Below are 24,404 nucleotides of genomic sequence, written 5' to 3'. Positions count from 1 at the left end.
ATAAAAAATACCAGTGATTTGTTTCTTCTGCCACTGGCTGCAACACCTTGCAACAAGTACAATGTTTAAAAAAAATCCTCCCCCAGAATCAACACAAATTCTGCATGTTTAAAAATAGACATAAAACTTAGACAAGTGTAATGAAGCAAAAGTTTTAGGGTCTTAAAATGTTCTGTTTGTATTCACTAAAATGTTGATTTTAGTTTGGGATTTTCACGAAAGCAACAATTTTATCATTTTTATCATCATTTTACAGCTTTGGAAAAAAACTTCAGTTTCTGAATCATTTTCTATTTATTGGTATAGAGCTGAGTAAAATTGTTGTTGAACATTGTTGTTTAATTCTATAAACTACGGACAACATTTCTCCCAAATTCCAAATAAAAAAAACGTTGACAAATTATGAAATGGCTGAAATAACGAAAAAAAGATGCAGAGCTTTCAGACCTCAAATAATGCAAAGAAAAGAAGTTCATATTCATAAAGTTTTAAGAGATCAAAAATCAATATTTGTAGGAATAAGCCTGGTTTTTAATCACAGTTTTCATGCATCTTGGCACACACTAAGAAAAGGAAGTACAGATTTGTACTTAAAAGAGTACAAAGCTTGTCTCTGGGGCTGTACCTTATATTGAGGTACAAAAAAGTACAGTGCCCTCCATAATTATTGGCACCCCTGGTTAATTTGTGTTCTTTAGCTTCTCATAAATTGAGTTTTGTTCAAAATAATATAGGACCACGATGGAAAAAAAGAGTAAAATACAACCTTTAACTCAAGTGAATTTATTCAGTAGGAAAAAAATCCCACATTAAGAAATAATTATTTAACATCAAATCATGTGTGCCACAATTATTAGCACCCCTGATGTTAATACTTTGTACAACCCCCTTTTGCCAACAAAACAGCACCTAATCTTCTCCTGTAATGTTTCACAAGATGGGAGAATACAGGAAGAGGGATCTTTGACCATTCCTCTTTGCACATTCTCTCTAAATCATCCAACGACCTGGGTCCTCTCCTCTGCACTCTCCTCTTCAGCTCACCCCACAGGTTTTCAATGGGGTTGAGGTCTGGGGACTGAGATGGCCATGGGAGGAGCTTGATTCTGTGTGCGGTGAACCATTTCTGTGTAGATTTGGCCACATGTTTAGGGTCATTATCTTGCTGAAAGACCCAGTGACGACCCATCTTCAGCTTTCGGGCAGAAGCCACCAGATTTTGTTTTAAAATGTCCTGGTATTTTAGAGCATTCATGATGCCATGCACCCTAACAAGGTTCCCAGGGCCTTTAGAAGAGAAACAGGCCCACAGCATCACTGATCCCCCGCCGTATTTCACAGTGGGCATGAGGTGCTTTTCTGCATACTCAGCTCTTGTGTTACGCCAGACCCACTTAGAGCATTTGTTGCCAAAAAGCTCTATCTTTGTTTCATCTGACCAAAGCACACGGTCCCAGTTGAAGTCATAGTACCGCTTAGCAAACTCCAAACGTTTGCGTTTATTATTGTGAGTGAGAAATGGTTTCTTCCGTGCATGCCTCCCAAACAGCTTGTTGGCATGTAGATAGCGCCTGATGGTTGTTTTGGAGACTTTGTGACCCCAAGAAGCTACCATTTGTTGCAATTCTGTAACAGTGAGCTTTGGAGAACTTTTTATTTCTCTTATCATCCTCCTCACTGTGCGTGGTGGCAAAATAAACTTGCGTCCTCGTCCAGGCTTGTTTACCACTGTTCCAGTTGTTTTAAACTTCTTAATAATTCCTCTGACAGTAGATATGGACAGGTGTAGGCGAGTAGCGATTTTCTTGTAGCCATTGCCTGACTTGTGAAGGTCAACACACATCTGCCTCACTTGAATGGTATGTTCCTTTGTCTTTCCCATGTTGAAGATAAATGGCCTCTGTGTCACGTCATATTTATACCCCAGGGAAACAGGAAGTTGTGAATTACTAATTAAATGTTCCTACATACTCTGATCAACTTCGTAAACTACTGTAGAAGTGACAGAAATACTTTTATTAAATTTATTTCCTAAGAATTGTTAGGGGTGCCAATAATTGTGGAACAGGTGATTTTATGAAGAATAATTATTTCTTAGTCAGGGATTTTATTTCCCCCTTAAAATTTACTTGAGTTAAAGGTTGGACTTAACTTTTTTTTCCCATCGTGGTCCTATATTATTTTTAACAAAACTCAATTTATGAGAAGCTAAAGAACACATCTTAACCAGGGGTGCCAATAATTATGGAGGGCACTGTACCTTTCAGTGAAAGTCCTTTTTTGTACTCATGTTTTTGTGCCAATAAAGATTATAAAGATTATAAACATTATCATCAACTGAATATGTGTCAAGAACTTGATGATCCACAATTGTCTGGCTTTCAAATATAAAAGGTGCAATTAAAATATATATTGTTTATTAGTAGAGTGAAACAGAATACTAAAAGTACCTTTTGGCTGCAGGTTAAATGGTACAAATCTGTACTTATTGCTGTTAGAAATTACTGGATGGAACAAATCTGACCCTGTAAAGACCGATATTGTACCTTTCAGGGCACAATTATGAAGAGTGTACCTTTGAGTACAAAAAAGTACTCATATCGTACCTCTGTACCTCTGTTTTTTAGAGTGCATGTTTTCCTCCACCAGTCTTGCACACTGCTTTTGGATAACTTCATGCCACTCCTGGTGCAAAAATTCAAGCACTATGAATTGTAATTAATCAGCATTTTCTTTAATAGTTGCTAATATTGCTTTGATTATTATGATTTTTTGTCATGTGAAATTTTCTATTTACTGCCTTCAGGTCAACAACTCCATCCAAGTGAACTCAGTGAATGTTCCAAGCACTGACCTCATGGCATCCAATGGAGTGGTTCATGTGGTTAAGACGCTGCTCTATCCTGGAGGTGGGTGTGCGTATGGCATATAACCGTATAGCAGCACTGGTCTCTGTTTATCTACTCATATGAACACAGTCTCTGAGAATTTTAGCTCAGCTTCTCTTCCACAGAAGCGGCGTAGAAGCGTACGCTCATGGTTATGTATTTCCAAACGCTAAATGAATGCTGTCATCTGTTTTCTTCGCCGTCGTTTTTAAAACTGCAGCTGTCGAGCTGCGTGAGCGTTTGCCAGATATTACTACAACCCCATGCATTTATGACTCTCCGGTTATTTGAATAACTGCATGGTTCAGCCAAGAGCAGGGACAAAACCCTGCAGGACTTTAAACTGAAGTTCTTCTCTGGTTGATAGATCTGCCGGTGGGCCGGGAAGAGCTGCTGCTTCTGCTGAGGAGACTCATCAAGTACATCCAGATCAAGGTACAGCGAATACAGAAAACACAGCTTAAAGAAAGAGTAAACTCTCAAAAATCTCAAGCAACAAAATCACCAGGTGTACAATGTATGATTTTAGCCTGATTTAAGCCTGATCTGGTCAGATGCAACTGAATTTTTCATGATCGAGCTGAATTTTAGCTTCATTGTTTGTCGTTTGTCGTGCAGTGTGAGCGAAAAAGCGATGTTTTAACTGCCTAAACAAGCTGCGAATGAGCAAGTCGAACACAAAAAGAGATTTCTGACAGTACGTCTCACAGTGTGAGGTGCCTAGCAAGCCAATTTCTTAATGTCACAACCTGTCTTTCCCAAAATTCGCTGCAAATATACCCATAAAAAAAGCCTTTCTTTTTGAAGTGATGGCCTTTCTCATATATGGGCATCTTAATTCTGGATTTATGGAGAAATTTTGTGAAATGATATGAGCAGCAGATCACTATAACCCTTCATATATCCATCAACATATAATAATATAATAATATAAAAGAGGAAAACCCATATTGCAGACTTCTCAAGTCTCCCGAAAGTCGCGGGAGTCTGCCGCATATCAATAACAGCTCCCTAATGCCCGCAAGTCAGATGTAAATCTCCCAGAATCTAGTTCAAGCCACGAACATGCATACACGCGACACAGACCTTTTCCCCAATTGCATGTGTGAAAGAGACAGACGCTCTACAAATGGTGAAAGTTCAGCACTGTTGCTGCTACTCTTTCTAGGCATGGTAAAGTCCTGTAAAGATGACTGCAAGAGCACAGCGCATTCAGAATGATCAATGAGGTGAGGAAGAATCCTACCGTGTCCGCTGAAGACTTACAGAAATCTCAGGCACATGCTAACATTTTTGTTGACAAATCTACAATAAGAAAAGCATTAAACAAGAATAGAGTTCATGGGGGGACACCACGGAGGAAGCCACTGCTGTCCAAAAAAAACATTGCTGACTGTTTGAGGTTTGCAAAAAGCAGTACTGGCTAAATGGACAGTACTGTGGACAGATTAAAACCAAAATTAAGGTGTTTGGAAGAAAAACACAATACATACAATACACTATGTGTGGAGAAAAAAGGCACAGCACACCATCATCAAAACCTCATCCCAACTGTGAAACATGGTGGAGGAGGCATCATGGTTTGGGGCTGATTTGCTTTGCTGCCTCAGTGCTGGACGGATTTTGCTGTCATCAACGGAAGAAAGAATTCACAAGTTAACCAAGACATTTTGCAGGAAAACTTAAGACCCTCTTTCCGCCAACTGAAGCTCAACAGAGGATGGATGGTGCAACAGGATAACGACCCAAAACATAGAAGTAAATCAACAACAGAAGAAAATACACCTTCTGGAGAGTCCTGACCTCCTGAACCCAATTGAGATGCTGTTGTGGCATCAAGACCTCAAGTGAGCGATTAATTCACACCAGATATCCCGTAATGTTATAGCTGAACTGAAACAGTTTAGTGAAGAGAAATGATCCAGAATTCCTCCTTACCGTTCTGCAGGTCTGATCTGCAGCTACGGGAAACGATTGGTTGAGGTTTTAGCTGCCAAACGAGCGTCAACTAGTTATTAAATCCAAAGATTCACATACTTTTTCCACCCTGTAAGATCTATCTATCCTTTTTTTAGGGAAGGGGATTGAGGGGGTCCAAGTCCAGGGCCAGGGGTACCTCGCCTGGCTTAATTCTGTCATGTTGTTTGTTAATGATTATTTTTTCTTTGTTTGATTACTTTTTATTATAGTTTGTCGCTGGATACACCTACAGGGAGATCCCTCTCACCTTCATCAGTGAGTTCTAGTTCTATAACACACCAGCACAATCAACATACTGCAGCTATAACCAATCAGCAGTGATATGCTGTTTTATATCAGACCAGTGACCCAATCAGACGCCTCTGCAGCTGGAATGCCTCATTCTGATACTATAATGAATTTGAATGAGGCCAGAGATGGGGACTCAATGCACTGACTTGGATTCAGGCCTGACTAAACACACAACTCAACTACAATATTAACAGTATATGTTTACATACTAAGAAAAATAAGTACAGATTTGTACCTAAAAAAGATTTTGTCTGGCTTTCAAATAAAAAAAAAATGTGCGATTAAAATATATATATTGTTTATTAGTACAGTGATACAGAATACTGAATGTACCCTTTGGCTGCAGGTTAAAAAGTACAAATTTTTACTTATTGCTGTTAGAAAAGACTTTGTACTTCAGAGGGAACAAATCTGACCCTGTAAAGACCGATATAGTACCTTTGAGGGTACAATTATGAAGAGAGTACCTTTGAGTACAAAAAAGTACTTCTATCGTACCTCTGTTTTTTAGAGTGTAGGGTGAAATTATGGAGGAGCCCTTAAAGATGTTTTAAAGAACTTTTAAGAAATCTTACAAGTTCATATTCATAAAGTTTTAAGAGTTCAGAAATCAATATTTGGTGGAATAACCCTGGATTTTAATCACAGTTTTCATGCATCTTGGCATCATGTTCTCCTCCACTAGTCTTACACACTGCTTTTGGATAACTTTATGCTGCTTTACTCCTGGTGCAAAAATTTAAGCAGTTCAGTTTGGTTTGATGGTTTGATGGCTTGTGATCATCCATCTTCCTCTTGATTATATTCCAGAGGTTTTCAATTGATAGAATCAAAGAAACTCATCATTTTTAAGTGGCTTCTTGTTTTTTTCCAGAGCTATACGACATAAACTTGCTATTTATAAAAGAAATAATATGAAAATGTAAAAAATGTAAAAAATATTGTAAAGTAAACAGTTTATGTAGTGTCTTCGGGTCTGATATGCCTTGGAGGCAGCCTGCTTTTGAGCTTTCACCACTCATACATTTAAACACTGCATTTACTGTGTTTAGCTTTTTGATTCTGTTCCTCAGACTGAAGGTTCTCTGGAATGGCAGGCTTTTTATTCCAGCCCACGTCAAATCTGACAGCTTTATCATATTTAAACAGTGCAGCGCCTGCAGCTATAACTGCACTCACACCCAGAGACTCAACTCTGACTTTCACCCAAAACCTCAAGACCTGACATTACATTACATTTGGCAGACGCTTTTGTCCAAAGCAACTTACAATAGTGAAGTACAAAGGTAATAGAAGTTAAAGGTAAAAACATCTTTAGACCGGGCCTAAAGGAGGTCAAAGGGAAACAATGGGATAGAGGAGTAAAGGAGGGGAAGAAGGAAATGAGGTTAGAGTAGTTAGTTAGTTAGAGGTGTTAGGAGAGTAAGTGCTCTTTGAAGAGCTCTGTCTTCAGGAGTTTATTAAAGATAGTGAGAGATTCTCCTGATCTGGTAGTAGAAGGTAGTTAGTTAGAGGTGTTAGGAGAGTAAGAGCTCTTTGAAGAGCTCTGTCTCCAGGAGTTTATTAAAGATTCTCCTGATCTGGTAGTAGAAGGTAGTTTGTTCCACCATTGGGGAACTCTGTATGAGAACAGTCTGGATTGCTTTGTGTGAATGTTTGCAGTGCAGGTAGGAAGGAGCTGTTCTGTATCTCCTTGTAGGCAATAGTAAGAGCTTTGAATTTGATGCGAGCAGCAACTGGTAGCCAACGGAGCTCAATCTAATGCTTGTTATGGAACAGTTGTGACGATGCTTTGGCAAATCCCTACTGGGGCTTAAGTACATTATTAATGCATGATTCACACTGAATACCAACCTGACACATAAATGTTGAGCTTCTATGAGAGATTTATAGGAATAACAGAGTCGTGTTTTTAACATTACTTGTTCTTGTTTGCAGAAAGAATTATCACCACCACTCACATCGTTGAATCAGGTAAAAATCTTTATACACATACTGAACACATGATCCACCTTTATCTGTTAAAATGAGAATTAAATAATGTTGGTTGAACTTTTAACATGGAAAAATATGGAAACCTTGCTTGTAAAAAAGTTAAGAAAACACGTATCTCTCTCTCTCGCACGCGCCCTCGCGCTCCGCGCTCTCATCATTGGTCTCTCTCTCTCTCTCTCTCTCTCTCTCTCTCTCTCACGCACCCTTGCGCTCCCCGCTCTTGTCGTTGGTCTCTCATTCTCTCTCTCTCTCTCTCTCTCTCTCTCTCTCTCTCTCTCTCTCTCGCCCTGGCGCGCCACGCTCTCGTCGTTGGTCTCTCTCTCTCTCTTGTTCTCTCTCTCTCTCTCTCTCTCTCTCGTCCTCGTGCTCAGTGCTCTCGTCGTTGGTATCTCTCTCTCTCTCTCTCTCTTTCTCTCTCTCGCCCTCGCGCTCCGAGCTCTCGTCGTTGGTCTCTCTCTCTCTCGCGTCCTCGCGATCCTCGCTCTCATCGTTAGTCTCTCTCTCTCTGGCCCTAGCCCTCGAGCACCACGCTCTCGTCATTGGTCTCTCTCACTCTCTCCCCCTCTCTTTCGCCCTCGCGTTCCGTGCTCTCGTCGTTGGTCTCTCTCTCTCTCTCTCTCTCTCTATCTCTCGCCCTCGCGCTCCGCGCTCTCTAACCAACGTTTATTTACAGGGATGTCTGCCGTTCATGACACATAATGTGAACAAATTCACGTTCAAGTTCCTTATTAAAAAATGTGTTGCGTTCAGTTCAACGTTCACCAAAAAATGAGCGTGTTCAATGAACGCAATCTTTTAAACTCATTCACGCACAACACTGGAACTAGAGGGATATGAACTTTGTCCACACAGAGGTGTTGAGTTGATTGATTAGCCACAATGAGCCGGGGTGAAGGAGCTAAATAGAGTGGACATTGTTTGATTGAAGAAGGCCTGGATTTGGCTTGAGTCTGAAGAGTTCTGGCGTTGGGTCAGGAAGCTGCTGGGCTGATAAAGCTCTGCAGAATGTCGACGGAGTAACGAGGAGGACAGAGGACTTGCCCCTGAATGCAGCGCTAATCCTGCAGGCTGGAGTCTTGTATGATTAACTTAGGGTTCAGCAGGGTTCGGGTCAGTGATTAAAATCAACTCGGTCTCGCGTTTCTGTGCGAGATGCGTGTTAATTTAACCTGCAGTCTTGCCAGAAACGTGCCAGAAACGTGCCTGTAAACATCAGGGAACGGTTTAATTGCTGATATAAACTGTGCAGTGGGGGCAGAGATCAAAGATGACTCAAAAAGCCCCATTTTTGAGGATGATAGCCTGGAGATTCCCCTTCTCTACACTTTTCAGAAGACTTTAACACTGGAATTATAAGCAAACTGCCCTTATTTACTTATCTACTGTCAAAATGATTGATAGCAAAGGAAGGAAATCCTCCCATTAGCCGACGCCTCTGCGAGTTAGCAGACGCTCTTTAACTCCTTTTTGGCAACTTTTCCTTGGATGTTTAAGGAAAAGCAGGATGCAGAGCCTCTGCTGCACAGCTGGGAAAAAGAACAACAACTGCTTCCATTAACAGCTGTCTTTAGAGAGCAATCAGCAGCTGAAAGTGATGGCTGCGTCAGAGCCAAGTCCTGTCGTTCAGTTTTGCTTAAGATCCTGTTTTAAACAGTAGTGAAAAAAGCAACAATCCTAAAAAAGCAAAAATGCTACAACACAAAAGGCTATTTGATAATGGCAATTTGGATTTATGGCAGTTTATTGATAGAAAATGTCCAAGCTTGGCTGGAAAGTTGTTTTTCCTTGCAGTAAATCTACAAAAACATCATAAAATTTGATTATATCACTTCAGTAGTCTTTTTACATTTAAATGACTGAACACAACGACTTTAACAGTTTAGAAAGTGATGTGTCCATTCCGCTGACATTAATGGGGCTTATGAATTATGTTAGTATTAAACTGAACGGAACAGCACACCCCTGTGGCTCCAGAGAGAGAAAATAAATGAAATCAGTCAAATCAGAGTCCAGCAAATACATGCTGTGTTTTTATTTGTATAAAAGAGGTACACCAAACACAACTGTAGCATTTTTTGTGTGTTTGTTTCTTGCATCATGTAAGGTTTGTTCAACAAAATTTCTGGTGTCTTGCTATCTTGGCAACTGAAATCAGTGCACCACTGTCTGATTAAAACCCTGACAACACTTAGTCACCAGTCAGACGTTCATTGCTATCTTGGCTATGGAGGTGCGCTCGTTACACACACACACAGGGATCTGTTGCAGTGCACAAACCCAACTTTTACACCAATAATTAACAGAATACAGAATAAAATGACGTGAATCACTGTTCCTGTAAATGACCTACAGCGCAAACGTGCGGGTCAGTTTCCTCAGCTGAGAATAGCAGAAGCGTTGCGCCGTGAAAATACCAATCTGCCAAAATCAGAACACACCTGGCTCTTAACCCTCCCATTATGTTCGTTTGTCAGGAACAGCAATGGTGTTCCGGGGTTAATTTGACCCGGTACAAGTTTTATTATCCAAAAGATATCTAAAACACAAAAAAATCATTTCAAGCAGTGTTAATAGTTTTAGGTAACACTTTATTTTAAGGAACACAAATTAGGCGCTTATTACTGTCTTATTATTTGTTAATAGAGCCTTAATTAGACATTTTTGAAAATTATTTATTCACTACTTATTAGGCTTTATTCTGTGTAAGTGTTATTTGTGCTTAATTAGGGGTATGTTATGAGGAAAAGATTAATATTTGAGATTAACCATTTTCATATTATATGTTGATTACACTAATTAAGGCAAGCAGAAAAAGTTACATACTTACATACTGTAAAAATACTTTTAAGTATTTGTCTTAGATCTTCAAACTTCAAAACAGGTCAAATTGACCCGATATATAACAGGAGGGTTAAAGTGAATGTGAGGCAAGTTACACTCTGATTGGTTTATTACATGTTACGGCCAAAACAAGAGAATTAGTACATGCCTTTAGCACGTTTTGAGATGCGCAAGGTGTACTTTTCCCGTCGTTACGATAGCAAAGATACTTTGACTCACCCTAAATCAAGCAGTGCTGTTCACAGTGTGTGTCTCACCTACAGATTGCTAAAATAGGGCCCTTTGTTTCATTTTGAGATGCGCAAGGTGTACTTTTCCCGTCGTTACGATAGCAAAGACACACTGGTACTGGTAAGTCAAGCAGTGCTGCGCGCAGTGTATGGCTCCGCTACAGATTGCTAAAAAAGGACCTTTTGATTTTAAATTGTGGTTTAAAGCACTGTTCACTGCTGAACTCCTCGCTTATTCTATCCACAGTTCCTGAAGTCAAGGTGATTGAAACCGACCCGTCCCTCATCAAAGTCACACGAGTGATTGAAAGACAGCCGACCGTGACAAAAGTGACGATTGAAGGAGAGCCAAAATTCACGAAGGTCACGAGGGTGATTGAAAGTAAGTTGCAATAACTATGTATGTTTCATGATATATTGTCCCAAAAAAAAACGCGATAAACTGTATTATTTTGATTTTACGACCATATATTTTATATCAGTAATAAAATATAATGATATAAAATATAATTAGTAAATTACACCCCTTTAAGAGCAACAAACTTCAAATGCAACTGTTATTCACTGTATTTATACACCTTTTTTAAATTATTATTTTGCTGAAGAATTTTTCTCACATAACTTTTCCTGCACTTTTTGAATCCATTATCCATTAGAGATATTTTGATCGGATGGTCTGATCCAGACTTGTGTAGAAAGTTTTTGATTAAACACACAGTTTTAATATAAACTACACTAAAACGTTTAAGTTTTTTTTACGATTGTTTGCCATTAAGAATTAATGGGTTACAAAAGTGCATGAACATCTACTGTACTTCTGCTCAAACGATCATTCTAACACATCATTTCAAACTAATTTGCTATAATTTATTTTATTCACTGTCAAAATGATTGATAGCAAGGAAAATAAATCCTCCCTTATATCAAGATTTTTAAAACACAGTTTTCGTATAAAACTGCACTAAAATATGATTTGTTTTCCATTAAGGATGAATGGGTTGCAAAAATTCTGCTCAACCAATAATTTCAACACACCATTTCAAAGTAATTTACTGTTATTTTCTTTTGTACGAAATTCTTTTTTTTTTTTTTCATTTCTTGTTACTCCCATTCATTCCCTTTCATTCCCATTCCCTTCAGACTTTCCCTTTTGTCTAACAGCCACAAAACTGCATGTGCTCCTTCAGAAAAGATCTCCAAGTTCTAATCTGCAGTCATACTGGCCCACACTCAGCAATTAATCATGTTTTAATCCCTATTTCCTCCCATTCTCTTCTAATTCAAACTCTACCACAAACGTTAATATTTTAAAGTTAATTCAGCATTATATTGAGTCATATATTAACTGTATTTGACACTAATATGTGTTAACATTTAAAACACACATATAATTTAAAATATCACTCTAGACAGAGTTCATTTGATTTTTCTTTTGCGTATAATTATTTTCGGAATTACCGCTTTTTGTTCATTTTGTTTACTAACTTAATGCATTAATCATAAATCATAAATCATAAAATATGTATGAAAACATGTATGAAAATAAAATTAGAAGTATATGAAATGTCAGCTACATCTACAAGAAAGAGTTATCACAAATTCATCATGAGTAAACTTTATTTAAAACAGAAGAGAACATAATAGACTGCCAAGCAAGCAGTGGTCCTGTCACAAAAATACAGTCCTGGTGGAGACCCTTATCCACCCTCCAACCAATCACCAAGAGGGAAAATAATACACAAAACCCTCACAAACAACATAAAAACAACATAATAATCCAGTGTCATTTTTATCCCTTATTCTTGTTATTCTTTGTCTTATTCATCATTACACACAACCAGTGCATTACTTTATTTTTCCCAACAGACTCTCATCTTCTTTTAAAACTTGCACTCCTTAAGGGCTCTAATCCACAGCTATACTGACTCGGGCTCCTCTATTTGTCATTTTTTTTTATGATTTGCTCCTCCCATTTACTCCCATTCACCCATTTCCGTCCATGACCAAGACCTAAAGTTTAATTTGCCTGATGACAGCAAACAAACTGCATTCATGCCTTAAGGGCAGGTTCCTAAGTTCTCATGCAAAGCCATACTGACCTGCACTCTTCTATTTGTGGTTTTTCCTCTCTTGTCCCACTAATTTCTGCTTATTACTTTTTTATGCACACATTAGAATTGGAACGTGAGCAATGTTTAAATATCTTAAATTAATAAAAATAACATTAAAATAAAGTCATAAAAAAAAAAAGTCATCGTACTGGCTCATTCATAAAAGCTAAAAAGGCTTCTCTTGCTGGGTAACACAATGGGTAATATTAAGGTCAGATAAAATTATTTAGGTCATGATAAGTGAAGAATGTAGTTATTGTGACTGGCCTTTTGCACAGTCACAAAAATTTTATATTTTTAGTAACGTTAGTTTATTTTTTTTTTTCTTATTTTATTTTTTTCCTTTCAGGTGCTTCATCTGATGGAGAAATTGAAGAAATTACAAAGCTTCTGGGTGAAGGTCTGAAAAAAGTCAATTCCTGTTGCTTTCTGTTGTCGTTTAACATCAAAATATCAAACATTTCTGATTGTCCAAATCCATTAATATTGACAGGTTTTCAATGCAGAAAATGCTCATAAAATGGGTGTAACCATCAGCAAAGTTTCCAACAATTTGGCCACTAGGGGGCGCTATTCATGGGTATCATGGATATCTTTTTCAGAGTGAGATATTTTGACATATCTATGGTGTTGTCAAATTCAGTTCAGTTTTACACACAAATTTGTAAATGCAAGCTATTAATTGTTTGAAATGAGCTTTTTTGAACTAGTCCCTGGATTTTTGTTTGATTACTTTAAATTTGGTCTTGTTGCACATGGGAGAGTTTGTAGGTAAATATATTATCAAAAAAAGTTTGTAAATAGGATGGCTGACATATGCAATTAAATCCAGAGACAATGTTCCTTAACTAGCTACAACCTTTAAATGCTTAGGATGATTTATGCAAAGTTTGAACCATATAAGTATTTGGGAATCACCACCAAGCTCAAAAGACTATTTTTCATATGTGCAGAGGCCTTGCTTTTACAAACAATCGTGAGATTTCATTACTGAAATCACAGATTGCCGCTTGAGACTATATTTATGTATAGTTACTGTCCCAGAAAGACCCTAGCTACTTTCCAAAGCATTAAGTTTCAGCCGAAGTGAGCTGCATTTCTTGGTCGCTATATTATAAAACCTGGCCTTTGTAGTCATTTAGACGCAGCTGATGTATCCTTCCCATTCTCAGTTAACCACTGACCACAGCTGAACTCCTCGCTTTTCCTGTCCACAGGCTCGGAAGTCAAGGTGATTGAAACCGACCCGTCCCTCATCAAAGTCACCCGAGTGATTGAAAGACAGCCAACCGTGACAAAAGTGACGATTGAGGGCAACAGTACACGCACTATCAGAAAAAAGCCCATTGTGAAGGAAACTGTCATCAAAGAGGACCCCAAAGTCAGCAAGATCAAAGTAATTGAAGGAGATCCAACCTTTACGAAGGTCACGAGAGTGATTGAAAGTAAGTTCTTGAAATGTAACGATAACTGCAAGGGTTGGACAATGAAACTGAAACACCTGGTTTTAGACCACAATATCTGATTGTGGTGACGGACAGTTCTGGTGGAAACAGGAGAGTTGAGGTGCACATTGAATTCTGCATGATTTTGGCAGCCGTTGAATGGCACAGCCATACTGACCTGCACTCGTCTATTTGTCATTTTTTCATCTCTTGTTTCACTGATTTCTATGCATTACATTTGCACGCATTGAAATATATTGAATATAAGCAATGTTTAAATATCTTAAATAAATACAAATAAAAAGAAAATTAACACACTGTTTATAAATCAAGTATTAAGGTCAGCTAAAATGATTGATATCATATTGTACAATAAGTTGATAATATAGTTATATATAACATGTTTTAATTTTTTTTTTTTTTTTTTTTTTTTTGTCTTTCAGGCACCGGTGCTTCATCTGATGGAGAAATTGAAGAACTTACAAAGCTTATAAATGAAGGTTTGAAAATGTCAATTCTTATTACTTTCTGTTGTCGTTTCGCCTCAAAATATTTGCTAATTCTGTTAGTAAAATCCATTAATATTGCTTGTTTCTGAATAAACAGTGCAGCAGAAGAGTTATTTAGCTCGCTAGAGACGAGATTTATGTGCAGTCAGCGGCACATCATGAGAAACAGATGTCCAGTGAAAATGTCCAGATTTATTCCCAGAAAAGATGGCGGGGGAACTGTGTCGCAAATCTTTCGCTGTATTCGAATGTGGTGTTAAAGCATGCAAGTAGCTGTTGATTGTTGATCGTAGTGGAGGAGGAGGAGGAGGAGGAGGATTGGGTCATGTGTGTGTGTGTGTGTGTGTGTGTTAGCGTGAAATGCTAAGCAGATGCCTGTTTGTGGCCCCTGGGCCTAAATCCACTGGACTGATGTCATTCTTGACACGGCTCGATACACAGAACAGCAAATTGTCTTCTTCAGACTGGAACTGACCAGTTACTGTACCTTGTGTTCTTCTAACTGAACACTGGAAACTGTCTTTATATCTCTATATAATACAGGGTTTCTCAATACCAGTCCTGAAGCCCCTCGGACCTTCTACCAACACACCTGATCCGTAGCTCAATTACACATTTCAGGACATATGTACCCTGGTGAAAAAATATATACTTGATTGTCCTTAAAACATATTGAGAAATGTCTAAGTATGCTGTAAATATACTTTTTTTCTTCATTTTTTCCCTTACTTTTATTTTTAGATTTTAAGTAGTTTTGAAACCAGTACTTTTATACCTTTACTTGAGAAACAGTTAAGAAAGAGTTGATACTTCAATCTTTCACCAAAGTATTTTTAAACCCTAGTAATTATACTTCTACCTGAGTAATGCATTTGAATACTTTGTACTCAAAGTCTTGTTTCTCTACACAAAATCATTTTTAGTTCTAAATATTTGGGTGTTTGCTACAGCCATTTCAGTTTGATATATCTAATAACTGATGGACACAGTAATATTTTAGGATTAAAATGAGGCTTATTGTACTAACAGATAATGTGCAATATGCATTAAACCAAAATTTGACCGGTGCAAAAGTATGGGCACCCTTATCATTTTATTGATTTGACTACTAACTACTTTTTACTGACTTACTGAAGCACAAAATTGTTTTGGTGACCTCATTGAGCTTTGAACTTCATAGCCAGGTGTATCCAATCATGAGAAAAGGTATTTAAGGTGGCCAATTGCAAGTTGATCTCCTATTTGAATCTCCTCTGAAGAGTGGCATCATGGGCTCATCAAAACAACTCTCAAATGATCTAAAAACAAAGATTGTTCAACATAGTTGTTCAGGGGAAGGATACAAAAAGTTGTCTCAGAGATTTAACCTGTCAGTTTCCACTGTGAGGAATATAGTAAGGAAATGGAAGAGCACAGGGACAGTTCTTGTTAAGCCCAGAAGTGGCAGACCAAGAAAAATATCAGAAAGGCAGAGAAGAAGAATGGTGAGAACAGTCAAGGACAATCCACAGACCACCTCCAAAGAGCTGCAGCATCATCTTGCTGCAGATGGTGTCACTGTGCATCGCTCAACAATACAGCGCACTTTGCACAAGGAGAAGCTGTATGGGAGAGTGATGAGAAAGAAGCCATTTCTGCAAGCACACCTCAGGCATTACTCTCCCATACAGCTTCTCATTTCCATACAACCTCATTTCAATCCTGAAATATTACTGTGTCCATCAGTTATTAGATATATCAAACTGAAATGGCTGTTGCAAAAACCCAAATATTTACTAAAAATGGTTAAGATTAATAGGGGTGCCCAAACTGACTTCAAAGGTGCACTTAATATCATGTTTAATTCAAGTCATAAAAGTTTCATCTCACAATCTGGTATTATCTAACACGTTAACTGATATTTTATACATTTACCAATTGGAAGCATATATATGTATATAAAAAAAGGACGGTACTACAGTAAAGCACAATATTAACTGCACCATGTCTTACATTTGAATGAGCATGATTTGGTCACTTGCACACAAGAGTTTTGTTTCACTTTTTTCTTCTTAGTCTAGAGCCCAAACATACCTGAATTCTTTAAAACAGTCATTTCTACTGTTCTTTTCTTTATCTTTATACAATATTTCAAAATCTTGTGTTGTTAGCTGTGTGTTTTGGGTCATTATCCTGTTGCAAGACCCATGACCTGCGACTGAGAGCAAGCTTTCTGAAACTAAGCAGCACATTTCTCTCTAGAATCTCTTGATAGTTATGAGATTTCACAGTACCCTGCACAGATTCAAGACACGTGTGTACTTATAGGTCCTGTGTGTGTAATTACAGTGTGTGTAAGCCAGTTGGTGTTGTTGGGATTGATGGATAACAAATGATGTAGTACAGATGCAGTACATAGTTTAACTGTACTGTACATGCAAAGACATTATGAGCTTTCTTTTAGTTTTGCACCATTTCAGAAACGTTTCCTAGAACAGAGAGATGGGAATGATCTCTCTTTACTCTTTACTTCTCATGGCAAAGCATCCGTAGCACGTAACCGTTTAACGTCTCTGAGCTTTTTCCAGTATTGTTCAAGCGCCAGAAAATTCAGAAACAGTTTAGAAAAAAGAAAACAGTTTTAATTTTATGCCTGATTTAAATCACTTGCAGGGCTTAGAGTGGGATCACTGAGGGCACTAAAGTCAGAGGGGATTTGAGATGGCAGTATCTTTAATAAGCTGTGACTTTTACTGAGAACAGTTTTAGACTTATTGAACCCTGTTTGCAGAAATATTTGCACCCAGAAGGAAGATTCAGATTGTAATGTTATTTTGAAGGAAAAGAACCAGGTAACTGGAAACAATGAAGGATGACTGATACGGGCAAGTCTTACTCATTTCTTGAGCTGCACATAGTTACAGAAGTTATGTTTAAACATACCAGACCATTCTCTTCTACGCTGTGGTGTGCTGGGGAGGCAACATGAAGAGGAGAGATGCATCACGGCTGGACAAGCTGGTCAGGAGGGCGGGGCAGTGGTTGGAATGGAGCTGGACTCTCTGGTTACAATAGCTGAGAGAAGGACTTTGGATAAACTGCTTTCTATCATGAACAATGATAGTCACCCACTTCACACCACCATCATGAAGCAGAGGAGTGTGTTCAGTGGCAGACTGCTGTCACAGAGCTGCACAACAGACAGACTCAGAAAATCCTTCATCCCCAGGGCCATCAGACTCTTTAACTCCTCCCATCGGGGACGGGATGCTGCTGACGACTGAGTTTAATCCAGGCACACCACTTGGACATTATTCAACAACTTAATTATTTATATTAACACTTCCCCAACCTCGCTTACATTTAAGTACACTTTACTCATGATTGGGTATTCACATTTTCACATTCTCTTTTTAGAACTGTCTTGTAACGTACGCATACTTATATTATATTATATTTCTACGTCACATCAGTCACTTTCGTAATCGATGTCATTGCACTTTACTCTGTTAATTATTTAATTATTTATGACCATTAGCAACATCTACTGCACTGCTCCGTTTACAGATAGATCCTTACCTTGTATAGTTAGGTTTTTTTTTTATAGCCTTATATATTTTCTATTCTTCTGTGTTTTTATTTGTCTGAGTATGTTTCTTATTGTATTGTGTTGTTGCTGCTGGATGCCTAAATTTCCTTCGGGATAAATAAAGTATCTATCTATCAATCTATCTATCTAGACATTTTGGCATTGAAGTTGTAGAGGTACCTAATGATGTCCTGTAGGGGTGTGACAAGACACTAATATCACGAGACGAGACAAGACGAGACACGATACTGGGTTCACGAGAACCAGACGAGACGAGATTTAAAAATAAAATTTTAAAGGAATTGTCAAAAATGAAAAATAGAGTTTTATTTGACAAAAAAAAAAACATATAACGCAAACTTAACAGACTAGTTTCCTTCACACATTGATTCTATAAGAAATAGAAATAAGAATAAGAATAAAAATAAAAAATAAAAATTTAACTTTTCTAGGTCTTATATAGTGCAAACAATAAGGGCAAACCACAACCAGTCATATTAAGACTATGGTTTGTGTTTTTTTCTCCTAAATTTCTTGTAATTTAACTATTCATAACCATAAGCTTAAACCTGTCTCGCGGGAAAAAAAACAATTTAGTGTGGACTTTTTAAGAGGGATCTGGCAACCCAGTAGTGATAGCAGCGAGTGTGGTGACTGAGCAGTGAGAGCAGCTCTCAGCAGAAGAGGAAAATTCAGGTATTTGTATAGAAGATGCTTCTGCTACTTTTAAGTTGTATATCTGGCTGCATTTTGGCTCCAGTGGAAACAATAAACGGTAACAGAGTGACCAACAAGACACAAACCATATATAAATACTGTGAGTAAATCCTACACGTGACTGTTTCATAGACAGCTGTACTAATCCCTTAGCTCTGTTCTGTATTTAAAAACATGTTCTGTCTCTGTTTCACTTCAAGCATAGTCTTAATATGACTGGTTATGGTTCTGCATAGTTAAATTACAAGAGATTTAAGAGAAAAAAACACAAACCATAGTCTTAATATGACTGGTTGTGGTTTGCACTTATTGTTTGCACCATATAAGACCTAGAAAAGTTTTATTTTTATTTTTTATTCGAATTCTTATTTCTATTTCTTATAGAATAAATGCGTGAGAGAAACCAGTCTGTTAAGTTTGCGTTATATTATTTTGTCAAATAAAACTCTAGTTTTCAAGCTATTTTTCATTTTTGAGGTTTTCTTTAAAATTTTATTTTTAAATCTCGTCTCGTCTCGTTCTCGTGAACCCAGTATCCTGTCTCATCTCGTGATATTAGTGTCTCGTCACACCACTACTTATTTGTACAAAAACATTCAGCAGAAGCAGTTTTTTGGCTTTGGTAAGGAATGAACATGGACTGCAGTGCAATAGGATGTGTCCCATTAGAGCAGTTTCTCTGGTTTATGTCCGTTGCCTTGGTGCAGCATTTGAGTTCCAGTAAATAAATAACGCTGTATTGTTTCCTTGTGTTCCTGAGGTGGGCCAGGCATCACCACCATCACCAAGGTGATCAAGAAAGAGCCGCAGATCATTGAAGGTGAGCTTTTAGAAATAAAAATCCATGTGTTTTCATTAGTTTCAGCATGTTTATTAAAGCATATCAAGATATTTAAAGCAAGTCATCCTTTCTTTTGGGTTTTATTATTATTTTATGCTTATTTTTGTGTTTCTACACTACAGGACCAGATTTCTCACAGATCACGTCTTTCAAGGACAACCCAGATCTTATTGATGCAGAATCAGAGAGGATCACCAAACTCATCCAACGTTAGTGACTTCAGAGACAGCCAGCATTAACCTCCATCACTGGGTCCAAATCCTGCCCTGCACATTTTAACTCAAGAAAAATATTATTGAATAATAACAGTGTTAAACTGTCTGTTTCACTAAAGTTACATAGTGCAGTAAGTGCAAAGTGCCAGGCCTTAAGTAAGAATGATGAAGATGCTATTCTCCGTACTGCAGATCAGTGGAGCATCACAAAAAAGCAAAGCTGTTATCAATTCTACAACTTGCATTTCAAAATTTAAATTTCTTTAGAAAAAGAAGCAGTGAAAGAATTCTAATGGTACTCTGTGGCATCTCTACGCCTGGCTAAATAGAGCCATTGCAATTTATACAGCTTTTTGTAGCTCATACTAATTTCCTGTTAGCATTGTTATTTTGAATTTGCAATTTAATGTCATATTAACAGGGGTATTTATTTTATGCACACATGCATAAAAACAATGCTTCCCGTTGATTTCAATGAGATGTTTTGAAGGATGCTGCACAACAATGTGTAAATGAAGCCTAGAATTAAAGAATATATATATTTTTTAAAAAATTGTTAAATGATGCTCAGAACCACAATTTGTATACCAGGCATGTTGACAACATAAATTATTATTATTATTATTATTATTATTATTATTATTATTATTATTATTATTAATATTATTATTATAAATTATTATTTATTTTATTTTTTTGCTATATATTACTTTTATTCACTGATTTTGAATCAGTTGTGTTTGAGAATGAGAAAAACGTAATGCGCAGGGCAGCTGTACTATTCTATGGTCCTATGTTTAAAATTACTAATCTAAATTGAGAAAAATATGCATAAAAAAAAAGAATTCAAAATGAAAACTCTATTTTTTTTTCAGGGGGCGGTTCTCAGAAAAGGGCAGCTGTCAGAAGATCACCAGGTAAGAAAATCAGGGTAGCTAAAACACAACTACCTGTTCTGGTTCAACACGTTCTGGTTGGACAGATGAAAATATTCAGCTTTTTGAAGCTTGTGATCAAAAGTGTTGGAAAAAAAAACTTCAGACATTTACACTGATATGACAAAAGTCATGGGACCATAACTGGCATTGTCGGATCTAAAAGAACATATAAGGCATATATGTGTCGATACTGCTAGTCCTGATCATTGCCACCCACTGCACTGTCCACTGTGGGCAGTAATGTCTTCTATGACGTATTCCTGGTTCACACATGGCACTCGCTATCAGACCTTGCTTGAACTCTGATAGTTCAATTTGATTTGATGATCAATTTACACTCTGCTATTTTAATGACATTTTTGTGCATTTTTTACACAATATATGGCTTATTTTTTATTTTTAATAAATTTTGTGATGTGAAGGTAAATAAACTTTTTAGTTTTAGTCAGATTCAGTATATATTCAGTATATGGTAAGTAAAAAAGGGGGAATAACTGCATAATTTCTAAATACCTGAGCAAAAAAAATACTTTTTCTCTATTTCTGCTTAAATAAGACCTAAACATCATCAGATTTTTGAAAGGTCTAGAGGTCTTAAAAGTAGATAAAGAGAACACAGTTAAACAAATAAGACAAAGATATTATATTATATCATACGTGGTCATTTATTATATTAAATGATCCAATATTACATGTTTGTGAGAGCCAAAATATGTAAAACTTTGCTTTCAGTATCTGGCAACCCCTGCACACTGGCTAGGAGGAAGTTTAGCCCAAGGCCAATGTGTCACCTTCAGTTGCTTAGAAGTTACGATGGGTCCTTTGAGACCTTGACGACTTTTACATGCCTTGCTCTTGTGGTTCTAAACTCCTTTTTTAACCTTTTCCAGCCTGACAAACTTAGAAATCTCCTTTGTTTGTGCCATGACACACTTCAACAGACATGTGTTGTGAAGAGCAGACTTTGATAGATCCCTGTTCTTTAAAAAAAACAAAAAAACAGGGTGCTTACTCACACCTGATTATCATACCATTAGCTGAAATCACCAGACTCTAATTTCACCTTTAAACAAACTGCTAATCCTAGAGGTTCACCTGCTTTTGTCAGTTACAAATATGTAATTTTGGATAATTTTCCTATGATGATGTTTTAGGTCAAATTTATGCTAAAATATAGAACATTCTAAAGGGTTCACACACTTTTAAGCACCAATATGAATTTTTGGGTGGTTTCCCAAACAGATATAAAGACTACTCCTGGAATACACTGAATTTTATATGTATATTTTCCATTGAAAGCAACCATCCATAGTGATCCATAGTGTTTAATGATTATGTCTTTTTTTTTTTACCTTCTTTTTCTTTTCTTTTCCACACAGCAGGCATGAAGAAAAGAGTGAGGCTGGTGAGACACCATTCCAAACCCAGTCAGTGATCCAGAAGAAGACCACAGCATCTGTTCACTCCAACGTCTCAAACTAAGAGTGCTGATCCAGGACCCCGGTTAGCGTTACAGAACAGGGCTGGAACTGATCCTAGCTCTTCTAACTGATCAACTGGATCAGTTCTCTTACTTTGACAAATGAAGAACATCTTCAGACTATCCTGCAGTCTAAAACAGCGATAATCAGGATCAGGGCAGTCTGCTGTTCCCTGCACTCTCTTTGGAGATTTCTTTGTTATAAAACAGATTTTATCCTGCAAACATGATTGGTTTTGAACTCTGCATGTAATGTTTACAGCCTCAAAGCAGCAGACATGCTGACTTCTTTAACAAATCATTATTAATAGTTGTAATAAGTGCCTCCCTTACAATGTTTATCCATGGGGAAACTGAATGGTGGTGGTATGGTGGGAATAAGAGGAGAGGTTAGATAATAATATTTTTATATATTTGACGGCGAGTAAGGAGTTGTTTTTTTTAATGGAAGACTTGAGGTCTCATCTGTGCATGTTTGTGTTTTCCATGTTTATGGTGCTTGCGTTGAAGCTTATGAATGGTTAGGGATGTGCAGAACGTCTTCTGTTATACTGTGGACCTAACCTGTGGGTAACATGCTTTTACTTTCACTTTACTTTTGACCGTATCTTTTTTTTTTTGCTTTTTAGAAATATGTCTTCATTCGTTTCAGTCCTTTAAATTCCTCAAATGCAGCTGCAATTCCAGTGTTTCACTCTTATGTTCTGTTTATTTTCCAAGGCATTCTTCTACTCCTGATGGTGTATGTATGTATGTATCACAAAGTGCCTCTAAACCCTCCTAAAGTATGCAAATATTACCTCTGTTTGATCAGCTGTAGTGTCTAATAAATAAATTGAAGGCTAACTGGAAAACTGAACTCTGAACTGAATGTCTCATTTTTTATGATCATGATTTTTATTATTTCTCAAGATAATAGACATCTATTTTTGGGGGGAGAGTTAAATTTCACTGTCCACACTCAAGCATGATTACTGCCAGACCTGTAGAATTATGAAATCATTAAAATAGAACCTGTCAGACAACATGAAGCGGATAAAAGATCTCAAAAAGCAGTACATTATGTCCCGATTTGAAGAAATTCAAGAACAGATGAGAAAAGAAAAGAAAAGAAAAGAAAAGAAAAGAAAAGAAAAGAAAGTCACTGACATCTATTAGTATAAAAAAAGGTTGCAGATAAATTGTTTAAGCTTTGGGACTTTATTTTTCACTAATAGACAAACCACAAAACACTGGTGAACCTTCCAGGGAGTGCCTATCAAAATGACCCCAAAAGGGCATGGACTACTTATCCAGGAGGTCACAAACTCCAGGTCTTTCTTGCCTCAGTTAAGGTTAGTGATAATGATTCAATAATAAGAACGAGACTGGGTGAAAATACTAAGTTTTCTTGGGAGATTTCCATGGCGAAAAAAAAAAAAAAAACCTGTCGACCAAAAAGAACACAAAAGCCCGGACGGAATTAGTTTCTCATGGGGTCCTGGGGTCCTCTGCGATTTTATTGCTGTCCAGAATGACCATGTTTGTGTTTTTCTCAGACGTCCTTTAAAAAAAATTACAGGCTGAATTTCCTACTGTTTTTCGCGTGGAAATAGAGGAGCTACTGAACGCGATAATGTCATGTGATCGAGAAAGCCTAAAACTCACTGGTCCTCCTGTTTTTTCAACTGCATTCCTGATGCAGGAGTTTTATTGCTGAATTCAAGTATGAAATATTTTTCACAGATGCCCCCCTTAGAAGCGAATCCCATCCGGAAAGGCTCATCTCATGTTTTCCAACAAATACCTTCAAATACATGTAATAGATGGAACCAAGAATTCTGGAGGAGAATGTCTGTCCATCAATTCGTTAACTGAAGCTCAGGAGTACTTGGGTTATGCAGCAGGACAATGACCTAAAACACACCAGCAAATCCACCTCTGAATGGCTCAAAAAAAACCTAAATGAAGGTTTATGAGTGGCCTAGTCAAAGTCTGATTAAGATGCTGTGGTATGATTGTAAACAGGACCTTTATGCTCAACAACCCTCCAATGTGGATGAATTAAAACAATTCTGGAAAGAAGAGTGTGCCAAAATAAATGAAATTATTATTTTAAAACTACTTTTTGTATTTACTCAGGTATCTTTGTCTGATATTAAATGTGTTTGTTAATCTGGAAGATGTATGCATGATTAAAAAATCAGTAAAAACAAAATAAATCTGTAAGGAGGAAAATACTTTTTCTATTTTTTTTCTGCTCTGTGGTTTTGTTATCTGTTGTTTTATCCTTTCAGAACCTTTTCATCCTGGTCGTTTTAAAAACGTGTCACTCCACTGGGCAAGTTTTATCAGACACTGTTGTTGTAAGACGTG

The 24,404-nt window shown here is 37.3% G+C and overlaps 1 protein-coding gene across 3 annotated transcripts in view; it reads left to right on the top strand.

Moving 5' to 3' along the window:
• Positions 1-22,908, top strand: part of postna (periostin, osteoblast specific factor a) — a 73,236-nt gene extending 50,328 nt beyond the window's left edge. The window contains exons 14-25 of one of the 3 annotated variants that reach the window (XM_049468927.1): positions 2,807-2,909; positions 3,256-3,323; positions 5,078-5,123; positions 7,098-7,133; positions 10,473-10,607; positions 12,686-12,736; positions 13,554-13,781; positions 14,225-14,281; positions 19,336-19,395; positions 19,539-19,625; positions 20,507-20,548; positions 21,952-22,908. In XM_049468927.1, coding sequence (XP_049324884.1) covers positions 2,807-2,909; positions 3,256-3,323; positions 5,078-5,123; positions 7,098-7,133; positions 10,473-10,607; positions 12,686-12,736; positions 13,554-13,781; positions 14,225-14,281; positions 19,336-19,395; positions 19,539-19,625; positions 20,507-20,548; positions 21,952-22,004 — 966 coding nt within the window. In that variant the 3' untranslated portion in view covers positions 22,005-22,908. Of the gene's footprint in view, positions 1-2,806; positions 2,910-3,255; positions 3,324-5,077; positions 5,124-7,097; positions 7,134-10,472; positions 10,608-12,685; positions 12,737-13,553; positions 13,782-14,224; positions 14,282-19,335; positions 19,396-19,538; positions 19,626-20,506; positions 20,549-21,948 lie in introns of all 3 variants that reach the window. The other 2 variants (XM_022681437.2, XM_022681438.2) reach the window with 2 other exon arrangements.
• The last annotated feature ends 1,496 nt before the right edge of the window (positions 22,909-24,404 follow it).

The sequence above is a fragment of the Astyanax mexicanus genome, chromosome 20 (assembly GCF_023375975.1).
Source record: "Astyanax mexicanus isolate ESR-SI-001 chromosome 20, AstMex3_surface, whole genome shotgun sequence".
Classification (NCBI taxonomy): Eukaryota; Metazoa; Chordata; class Actinopteri; order Characiformes; family Acestrorhamphidae; genus Astyanax; species Astyanax mexicanus.
The sequence above is the reverse complement of the archived record's forward strand: the minus strand, read 5'-3'. Positions and strand labels throughout refer to the sequence as shown.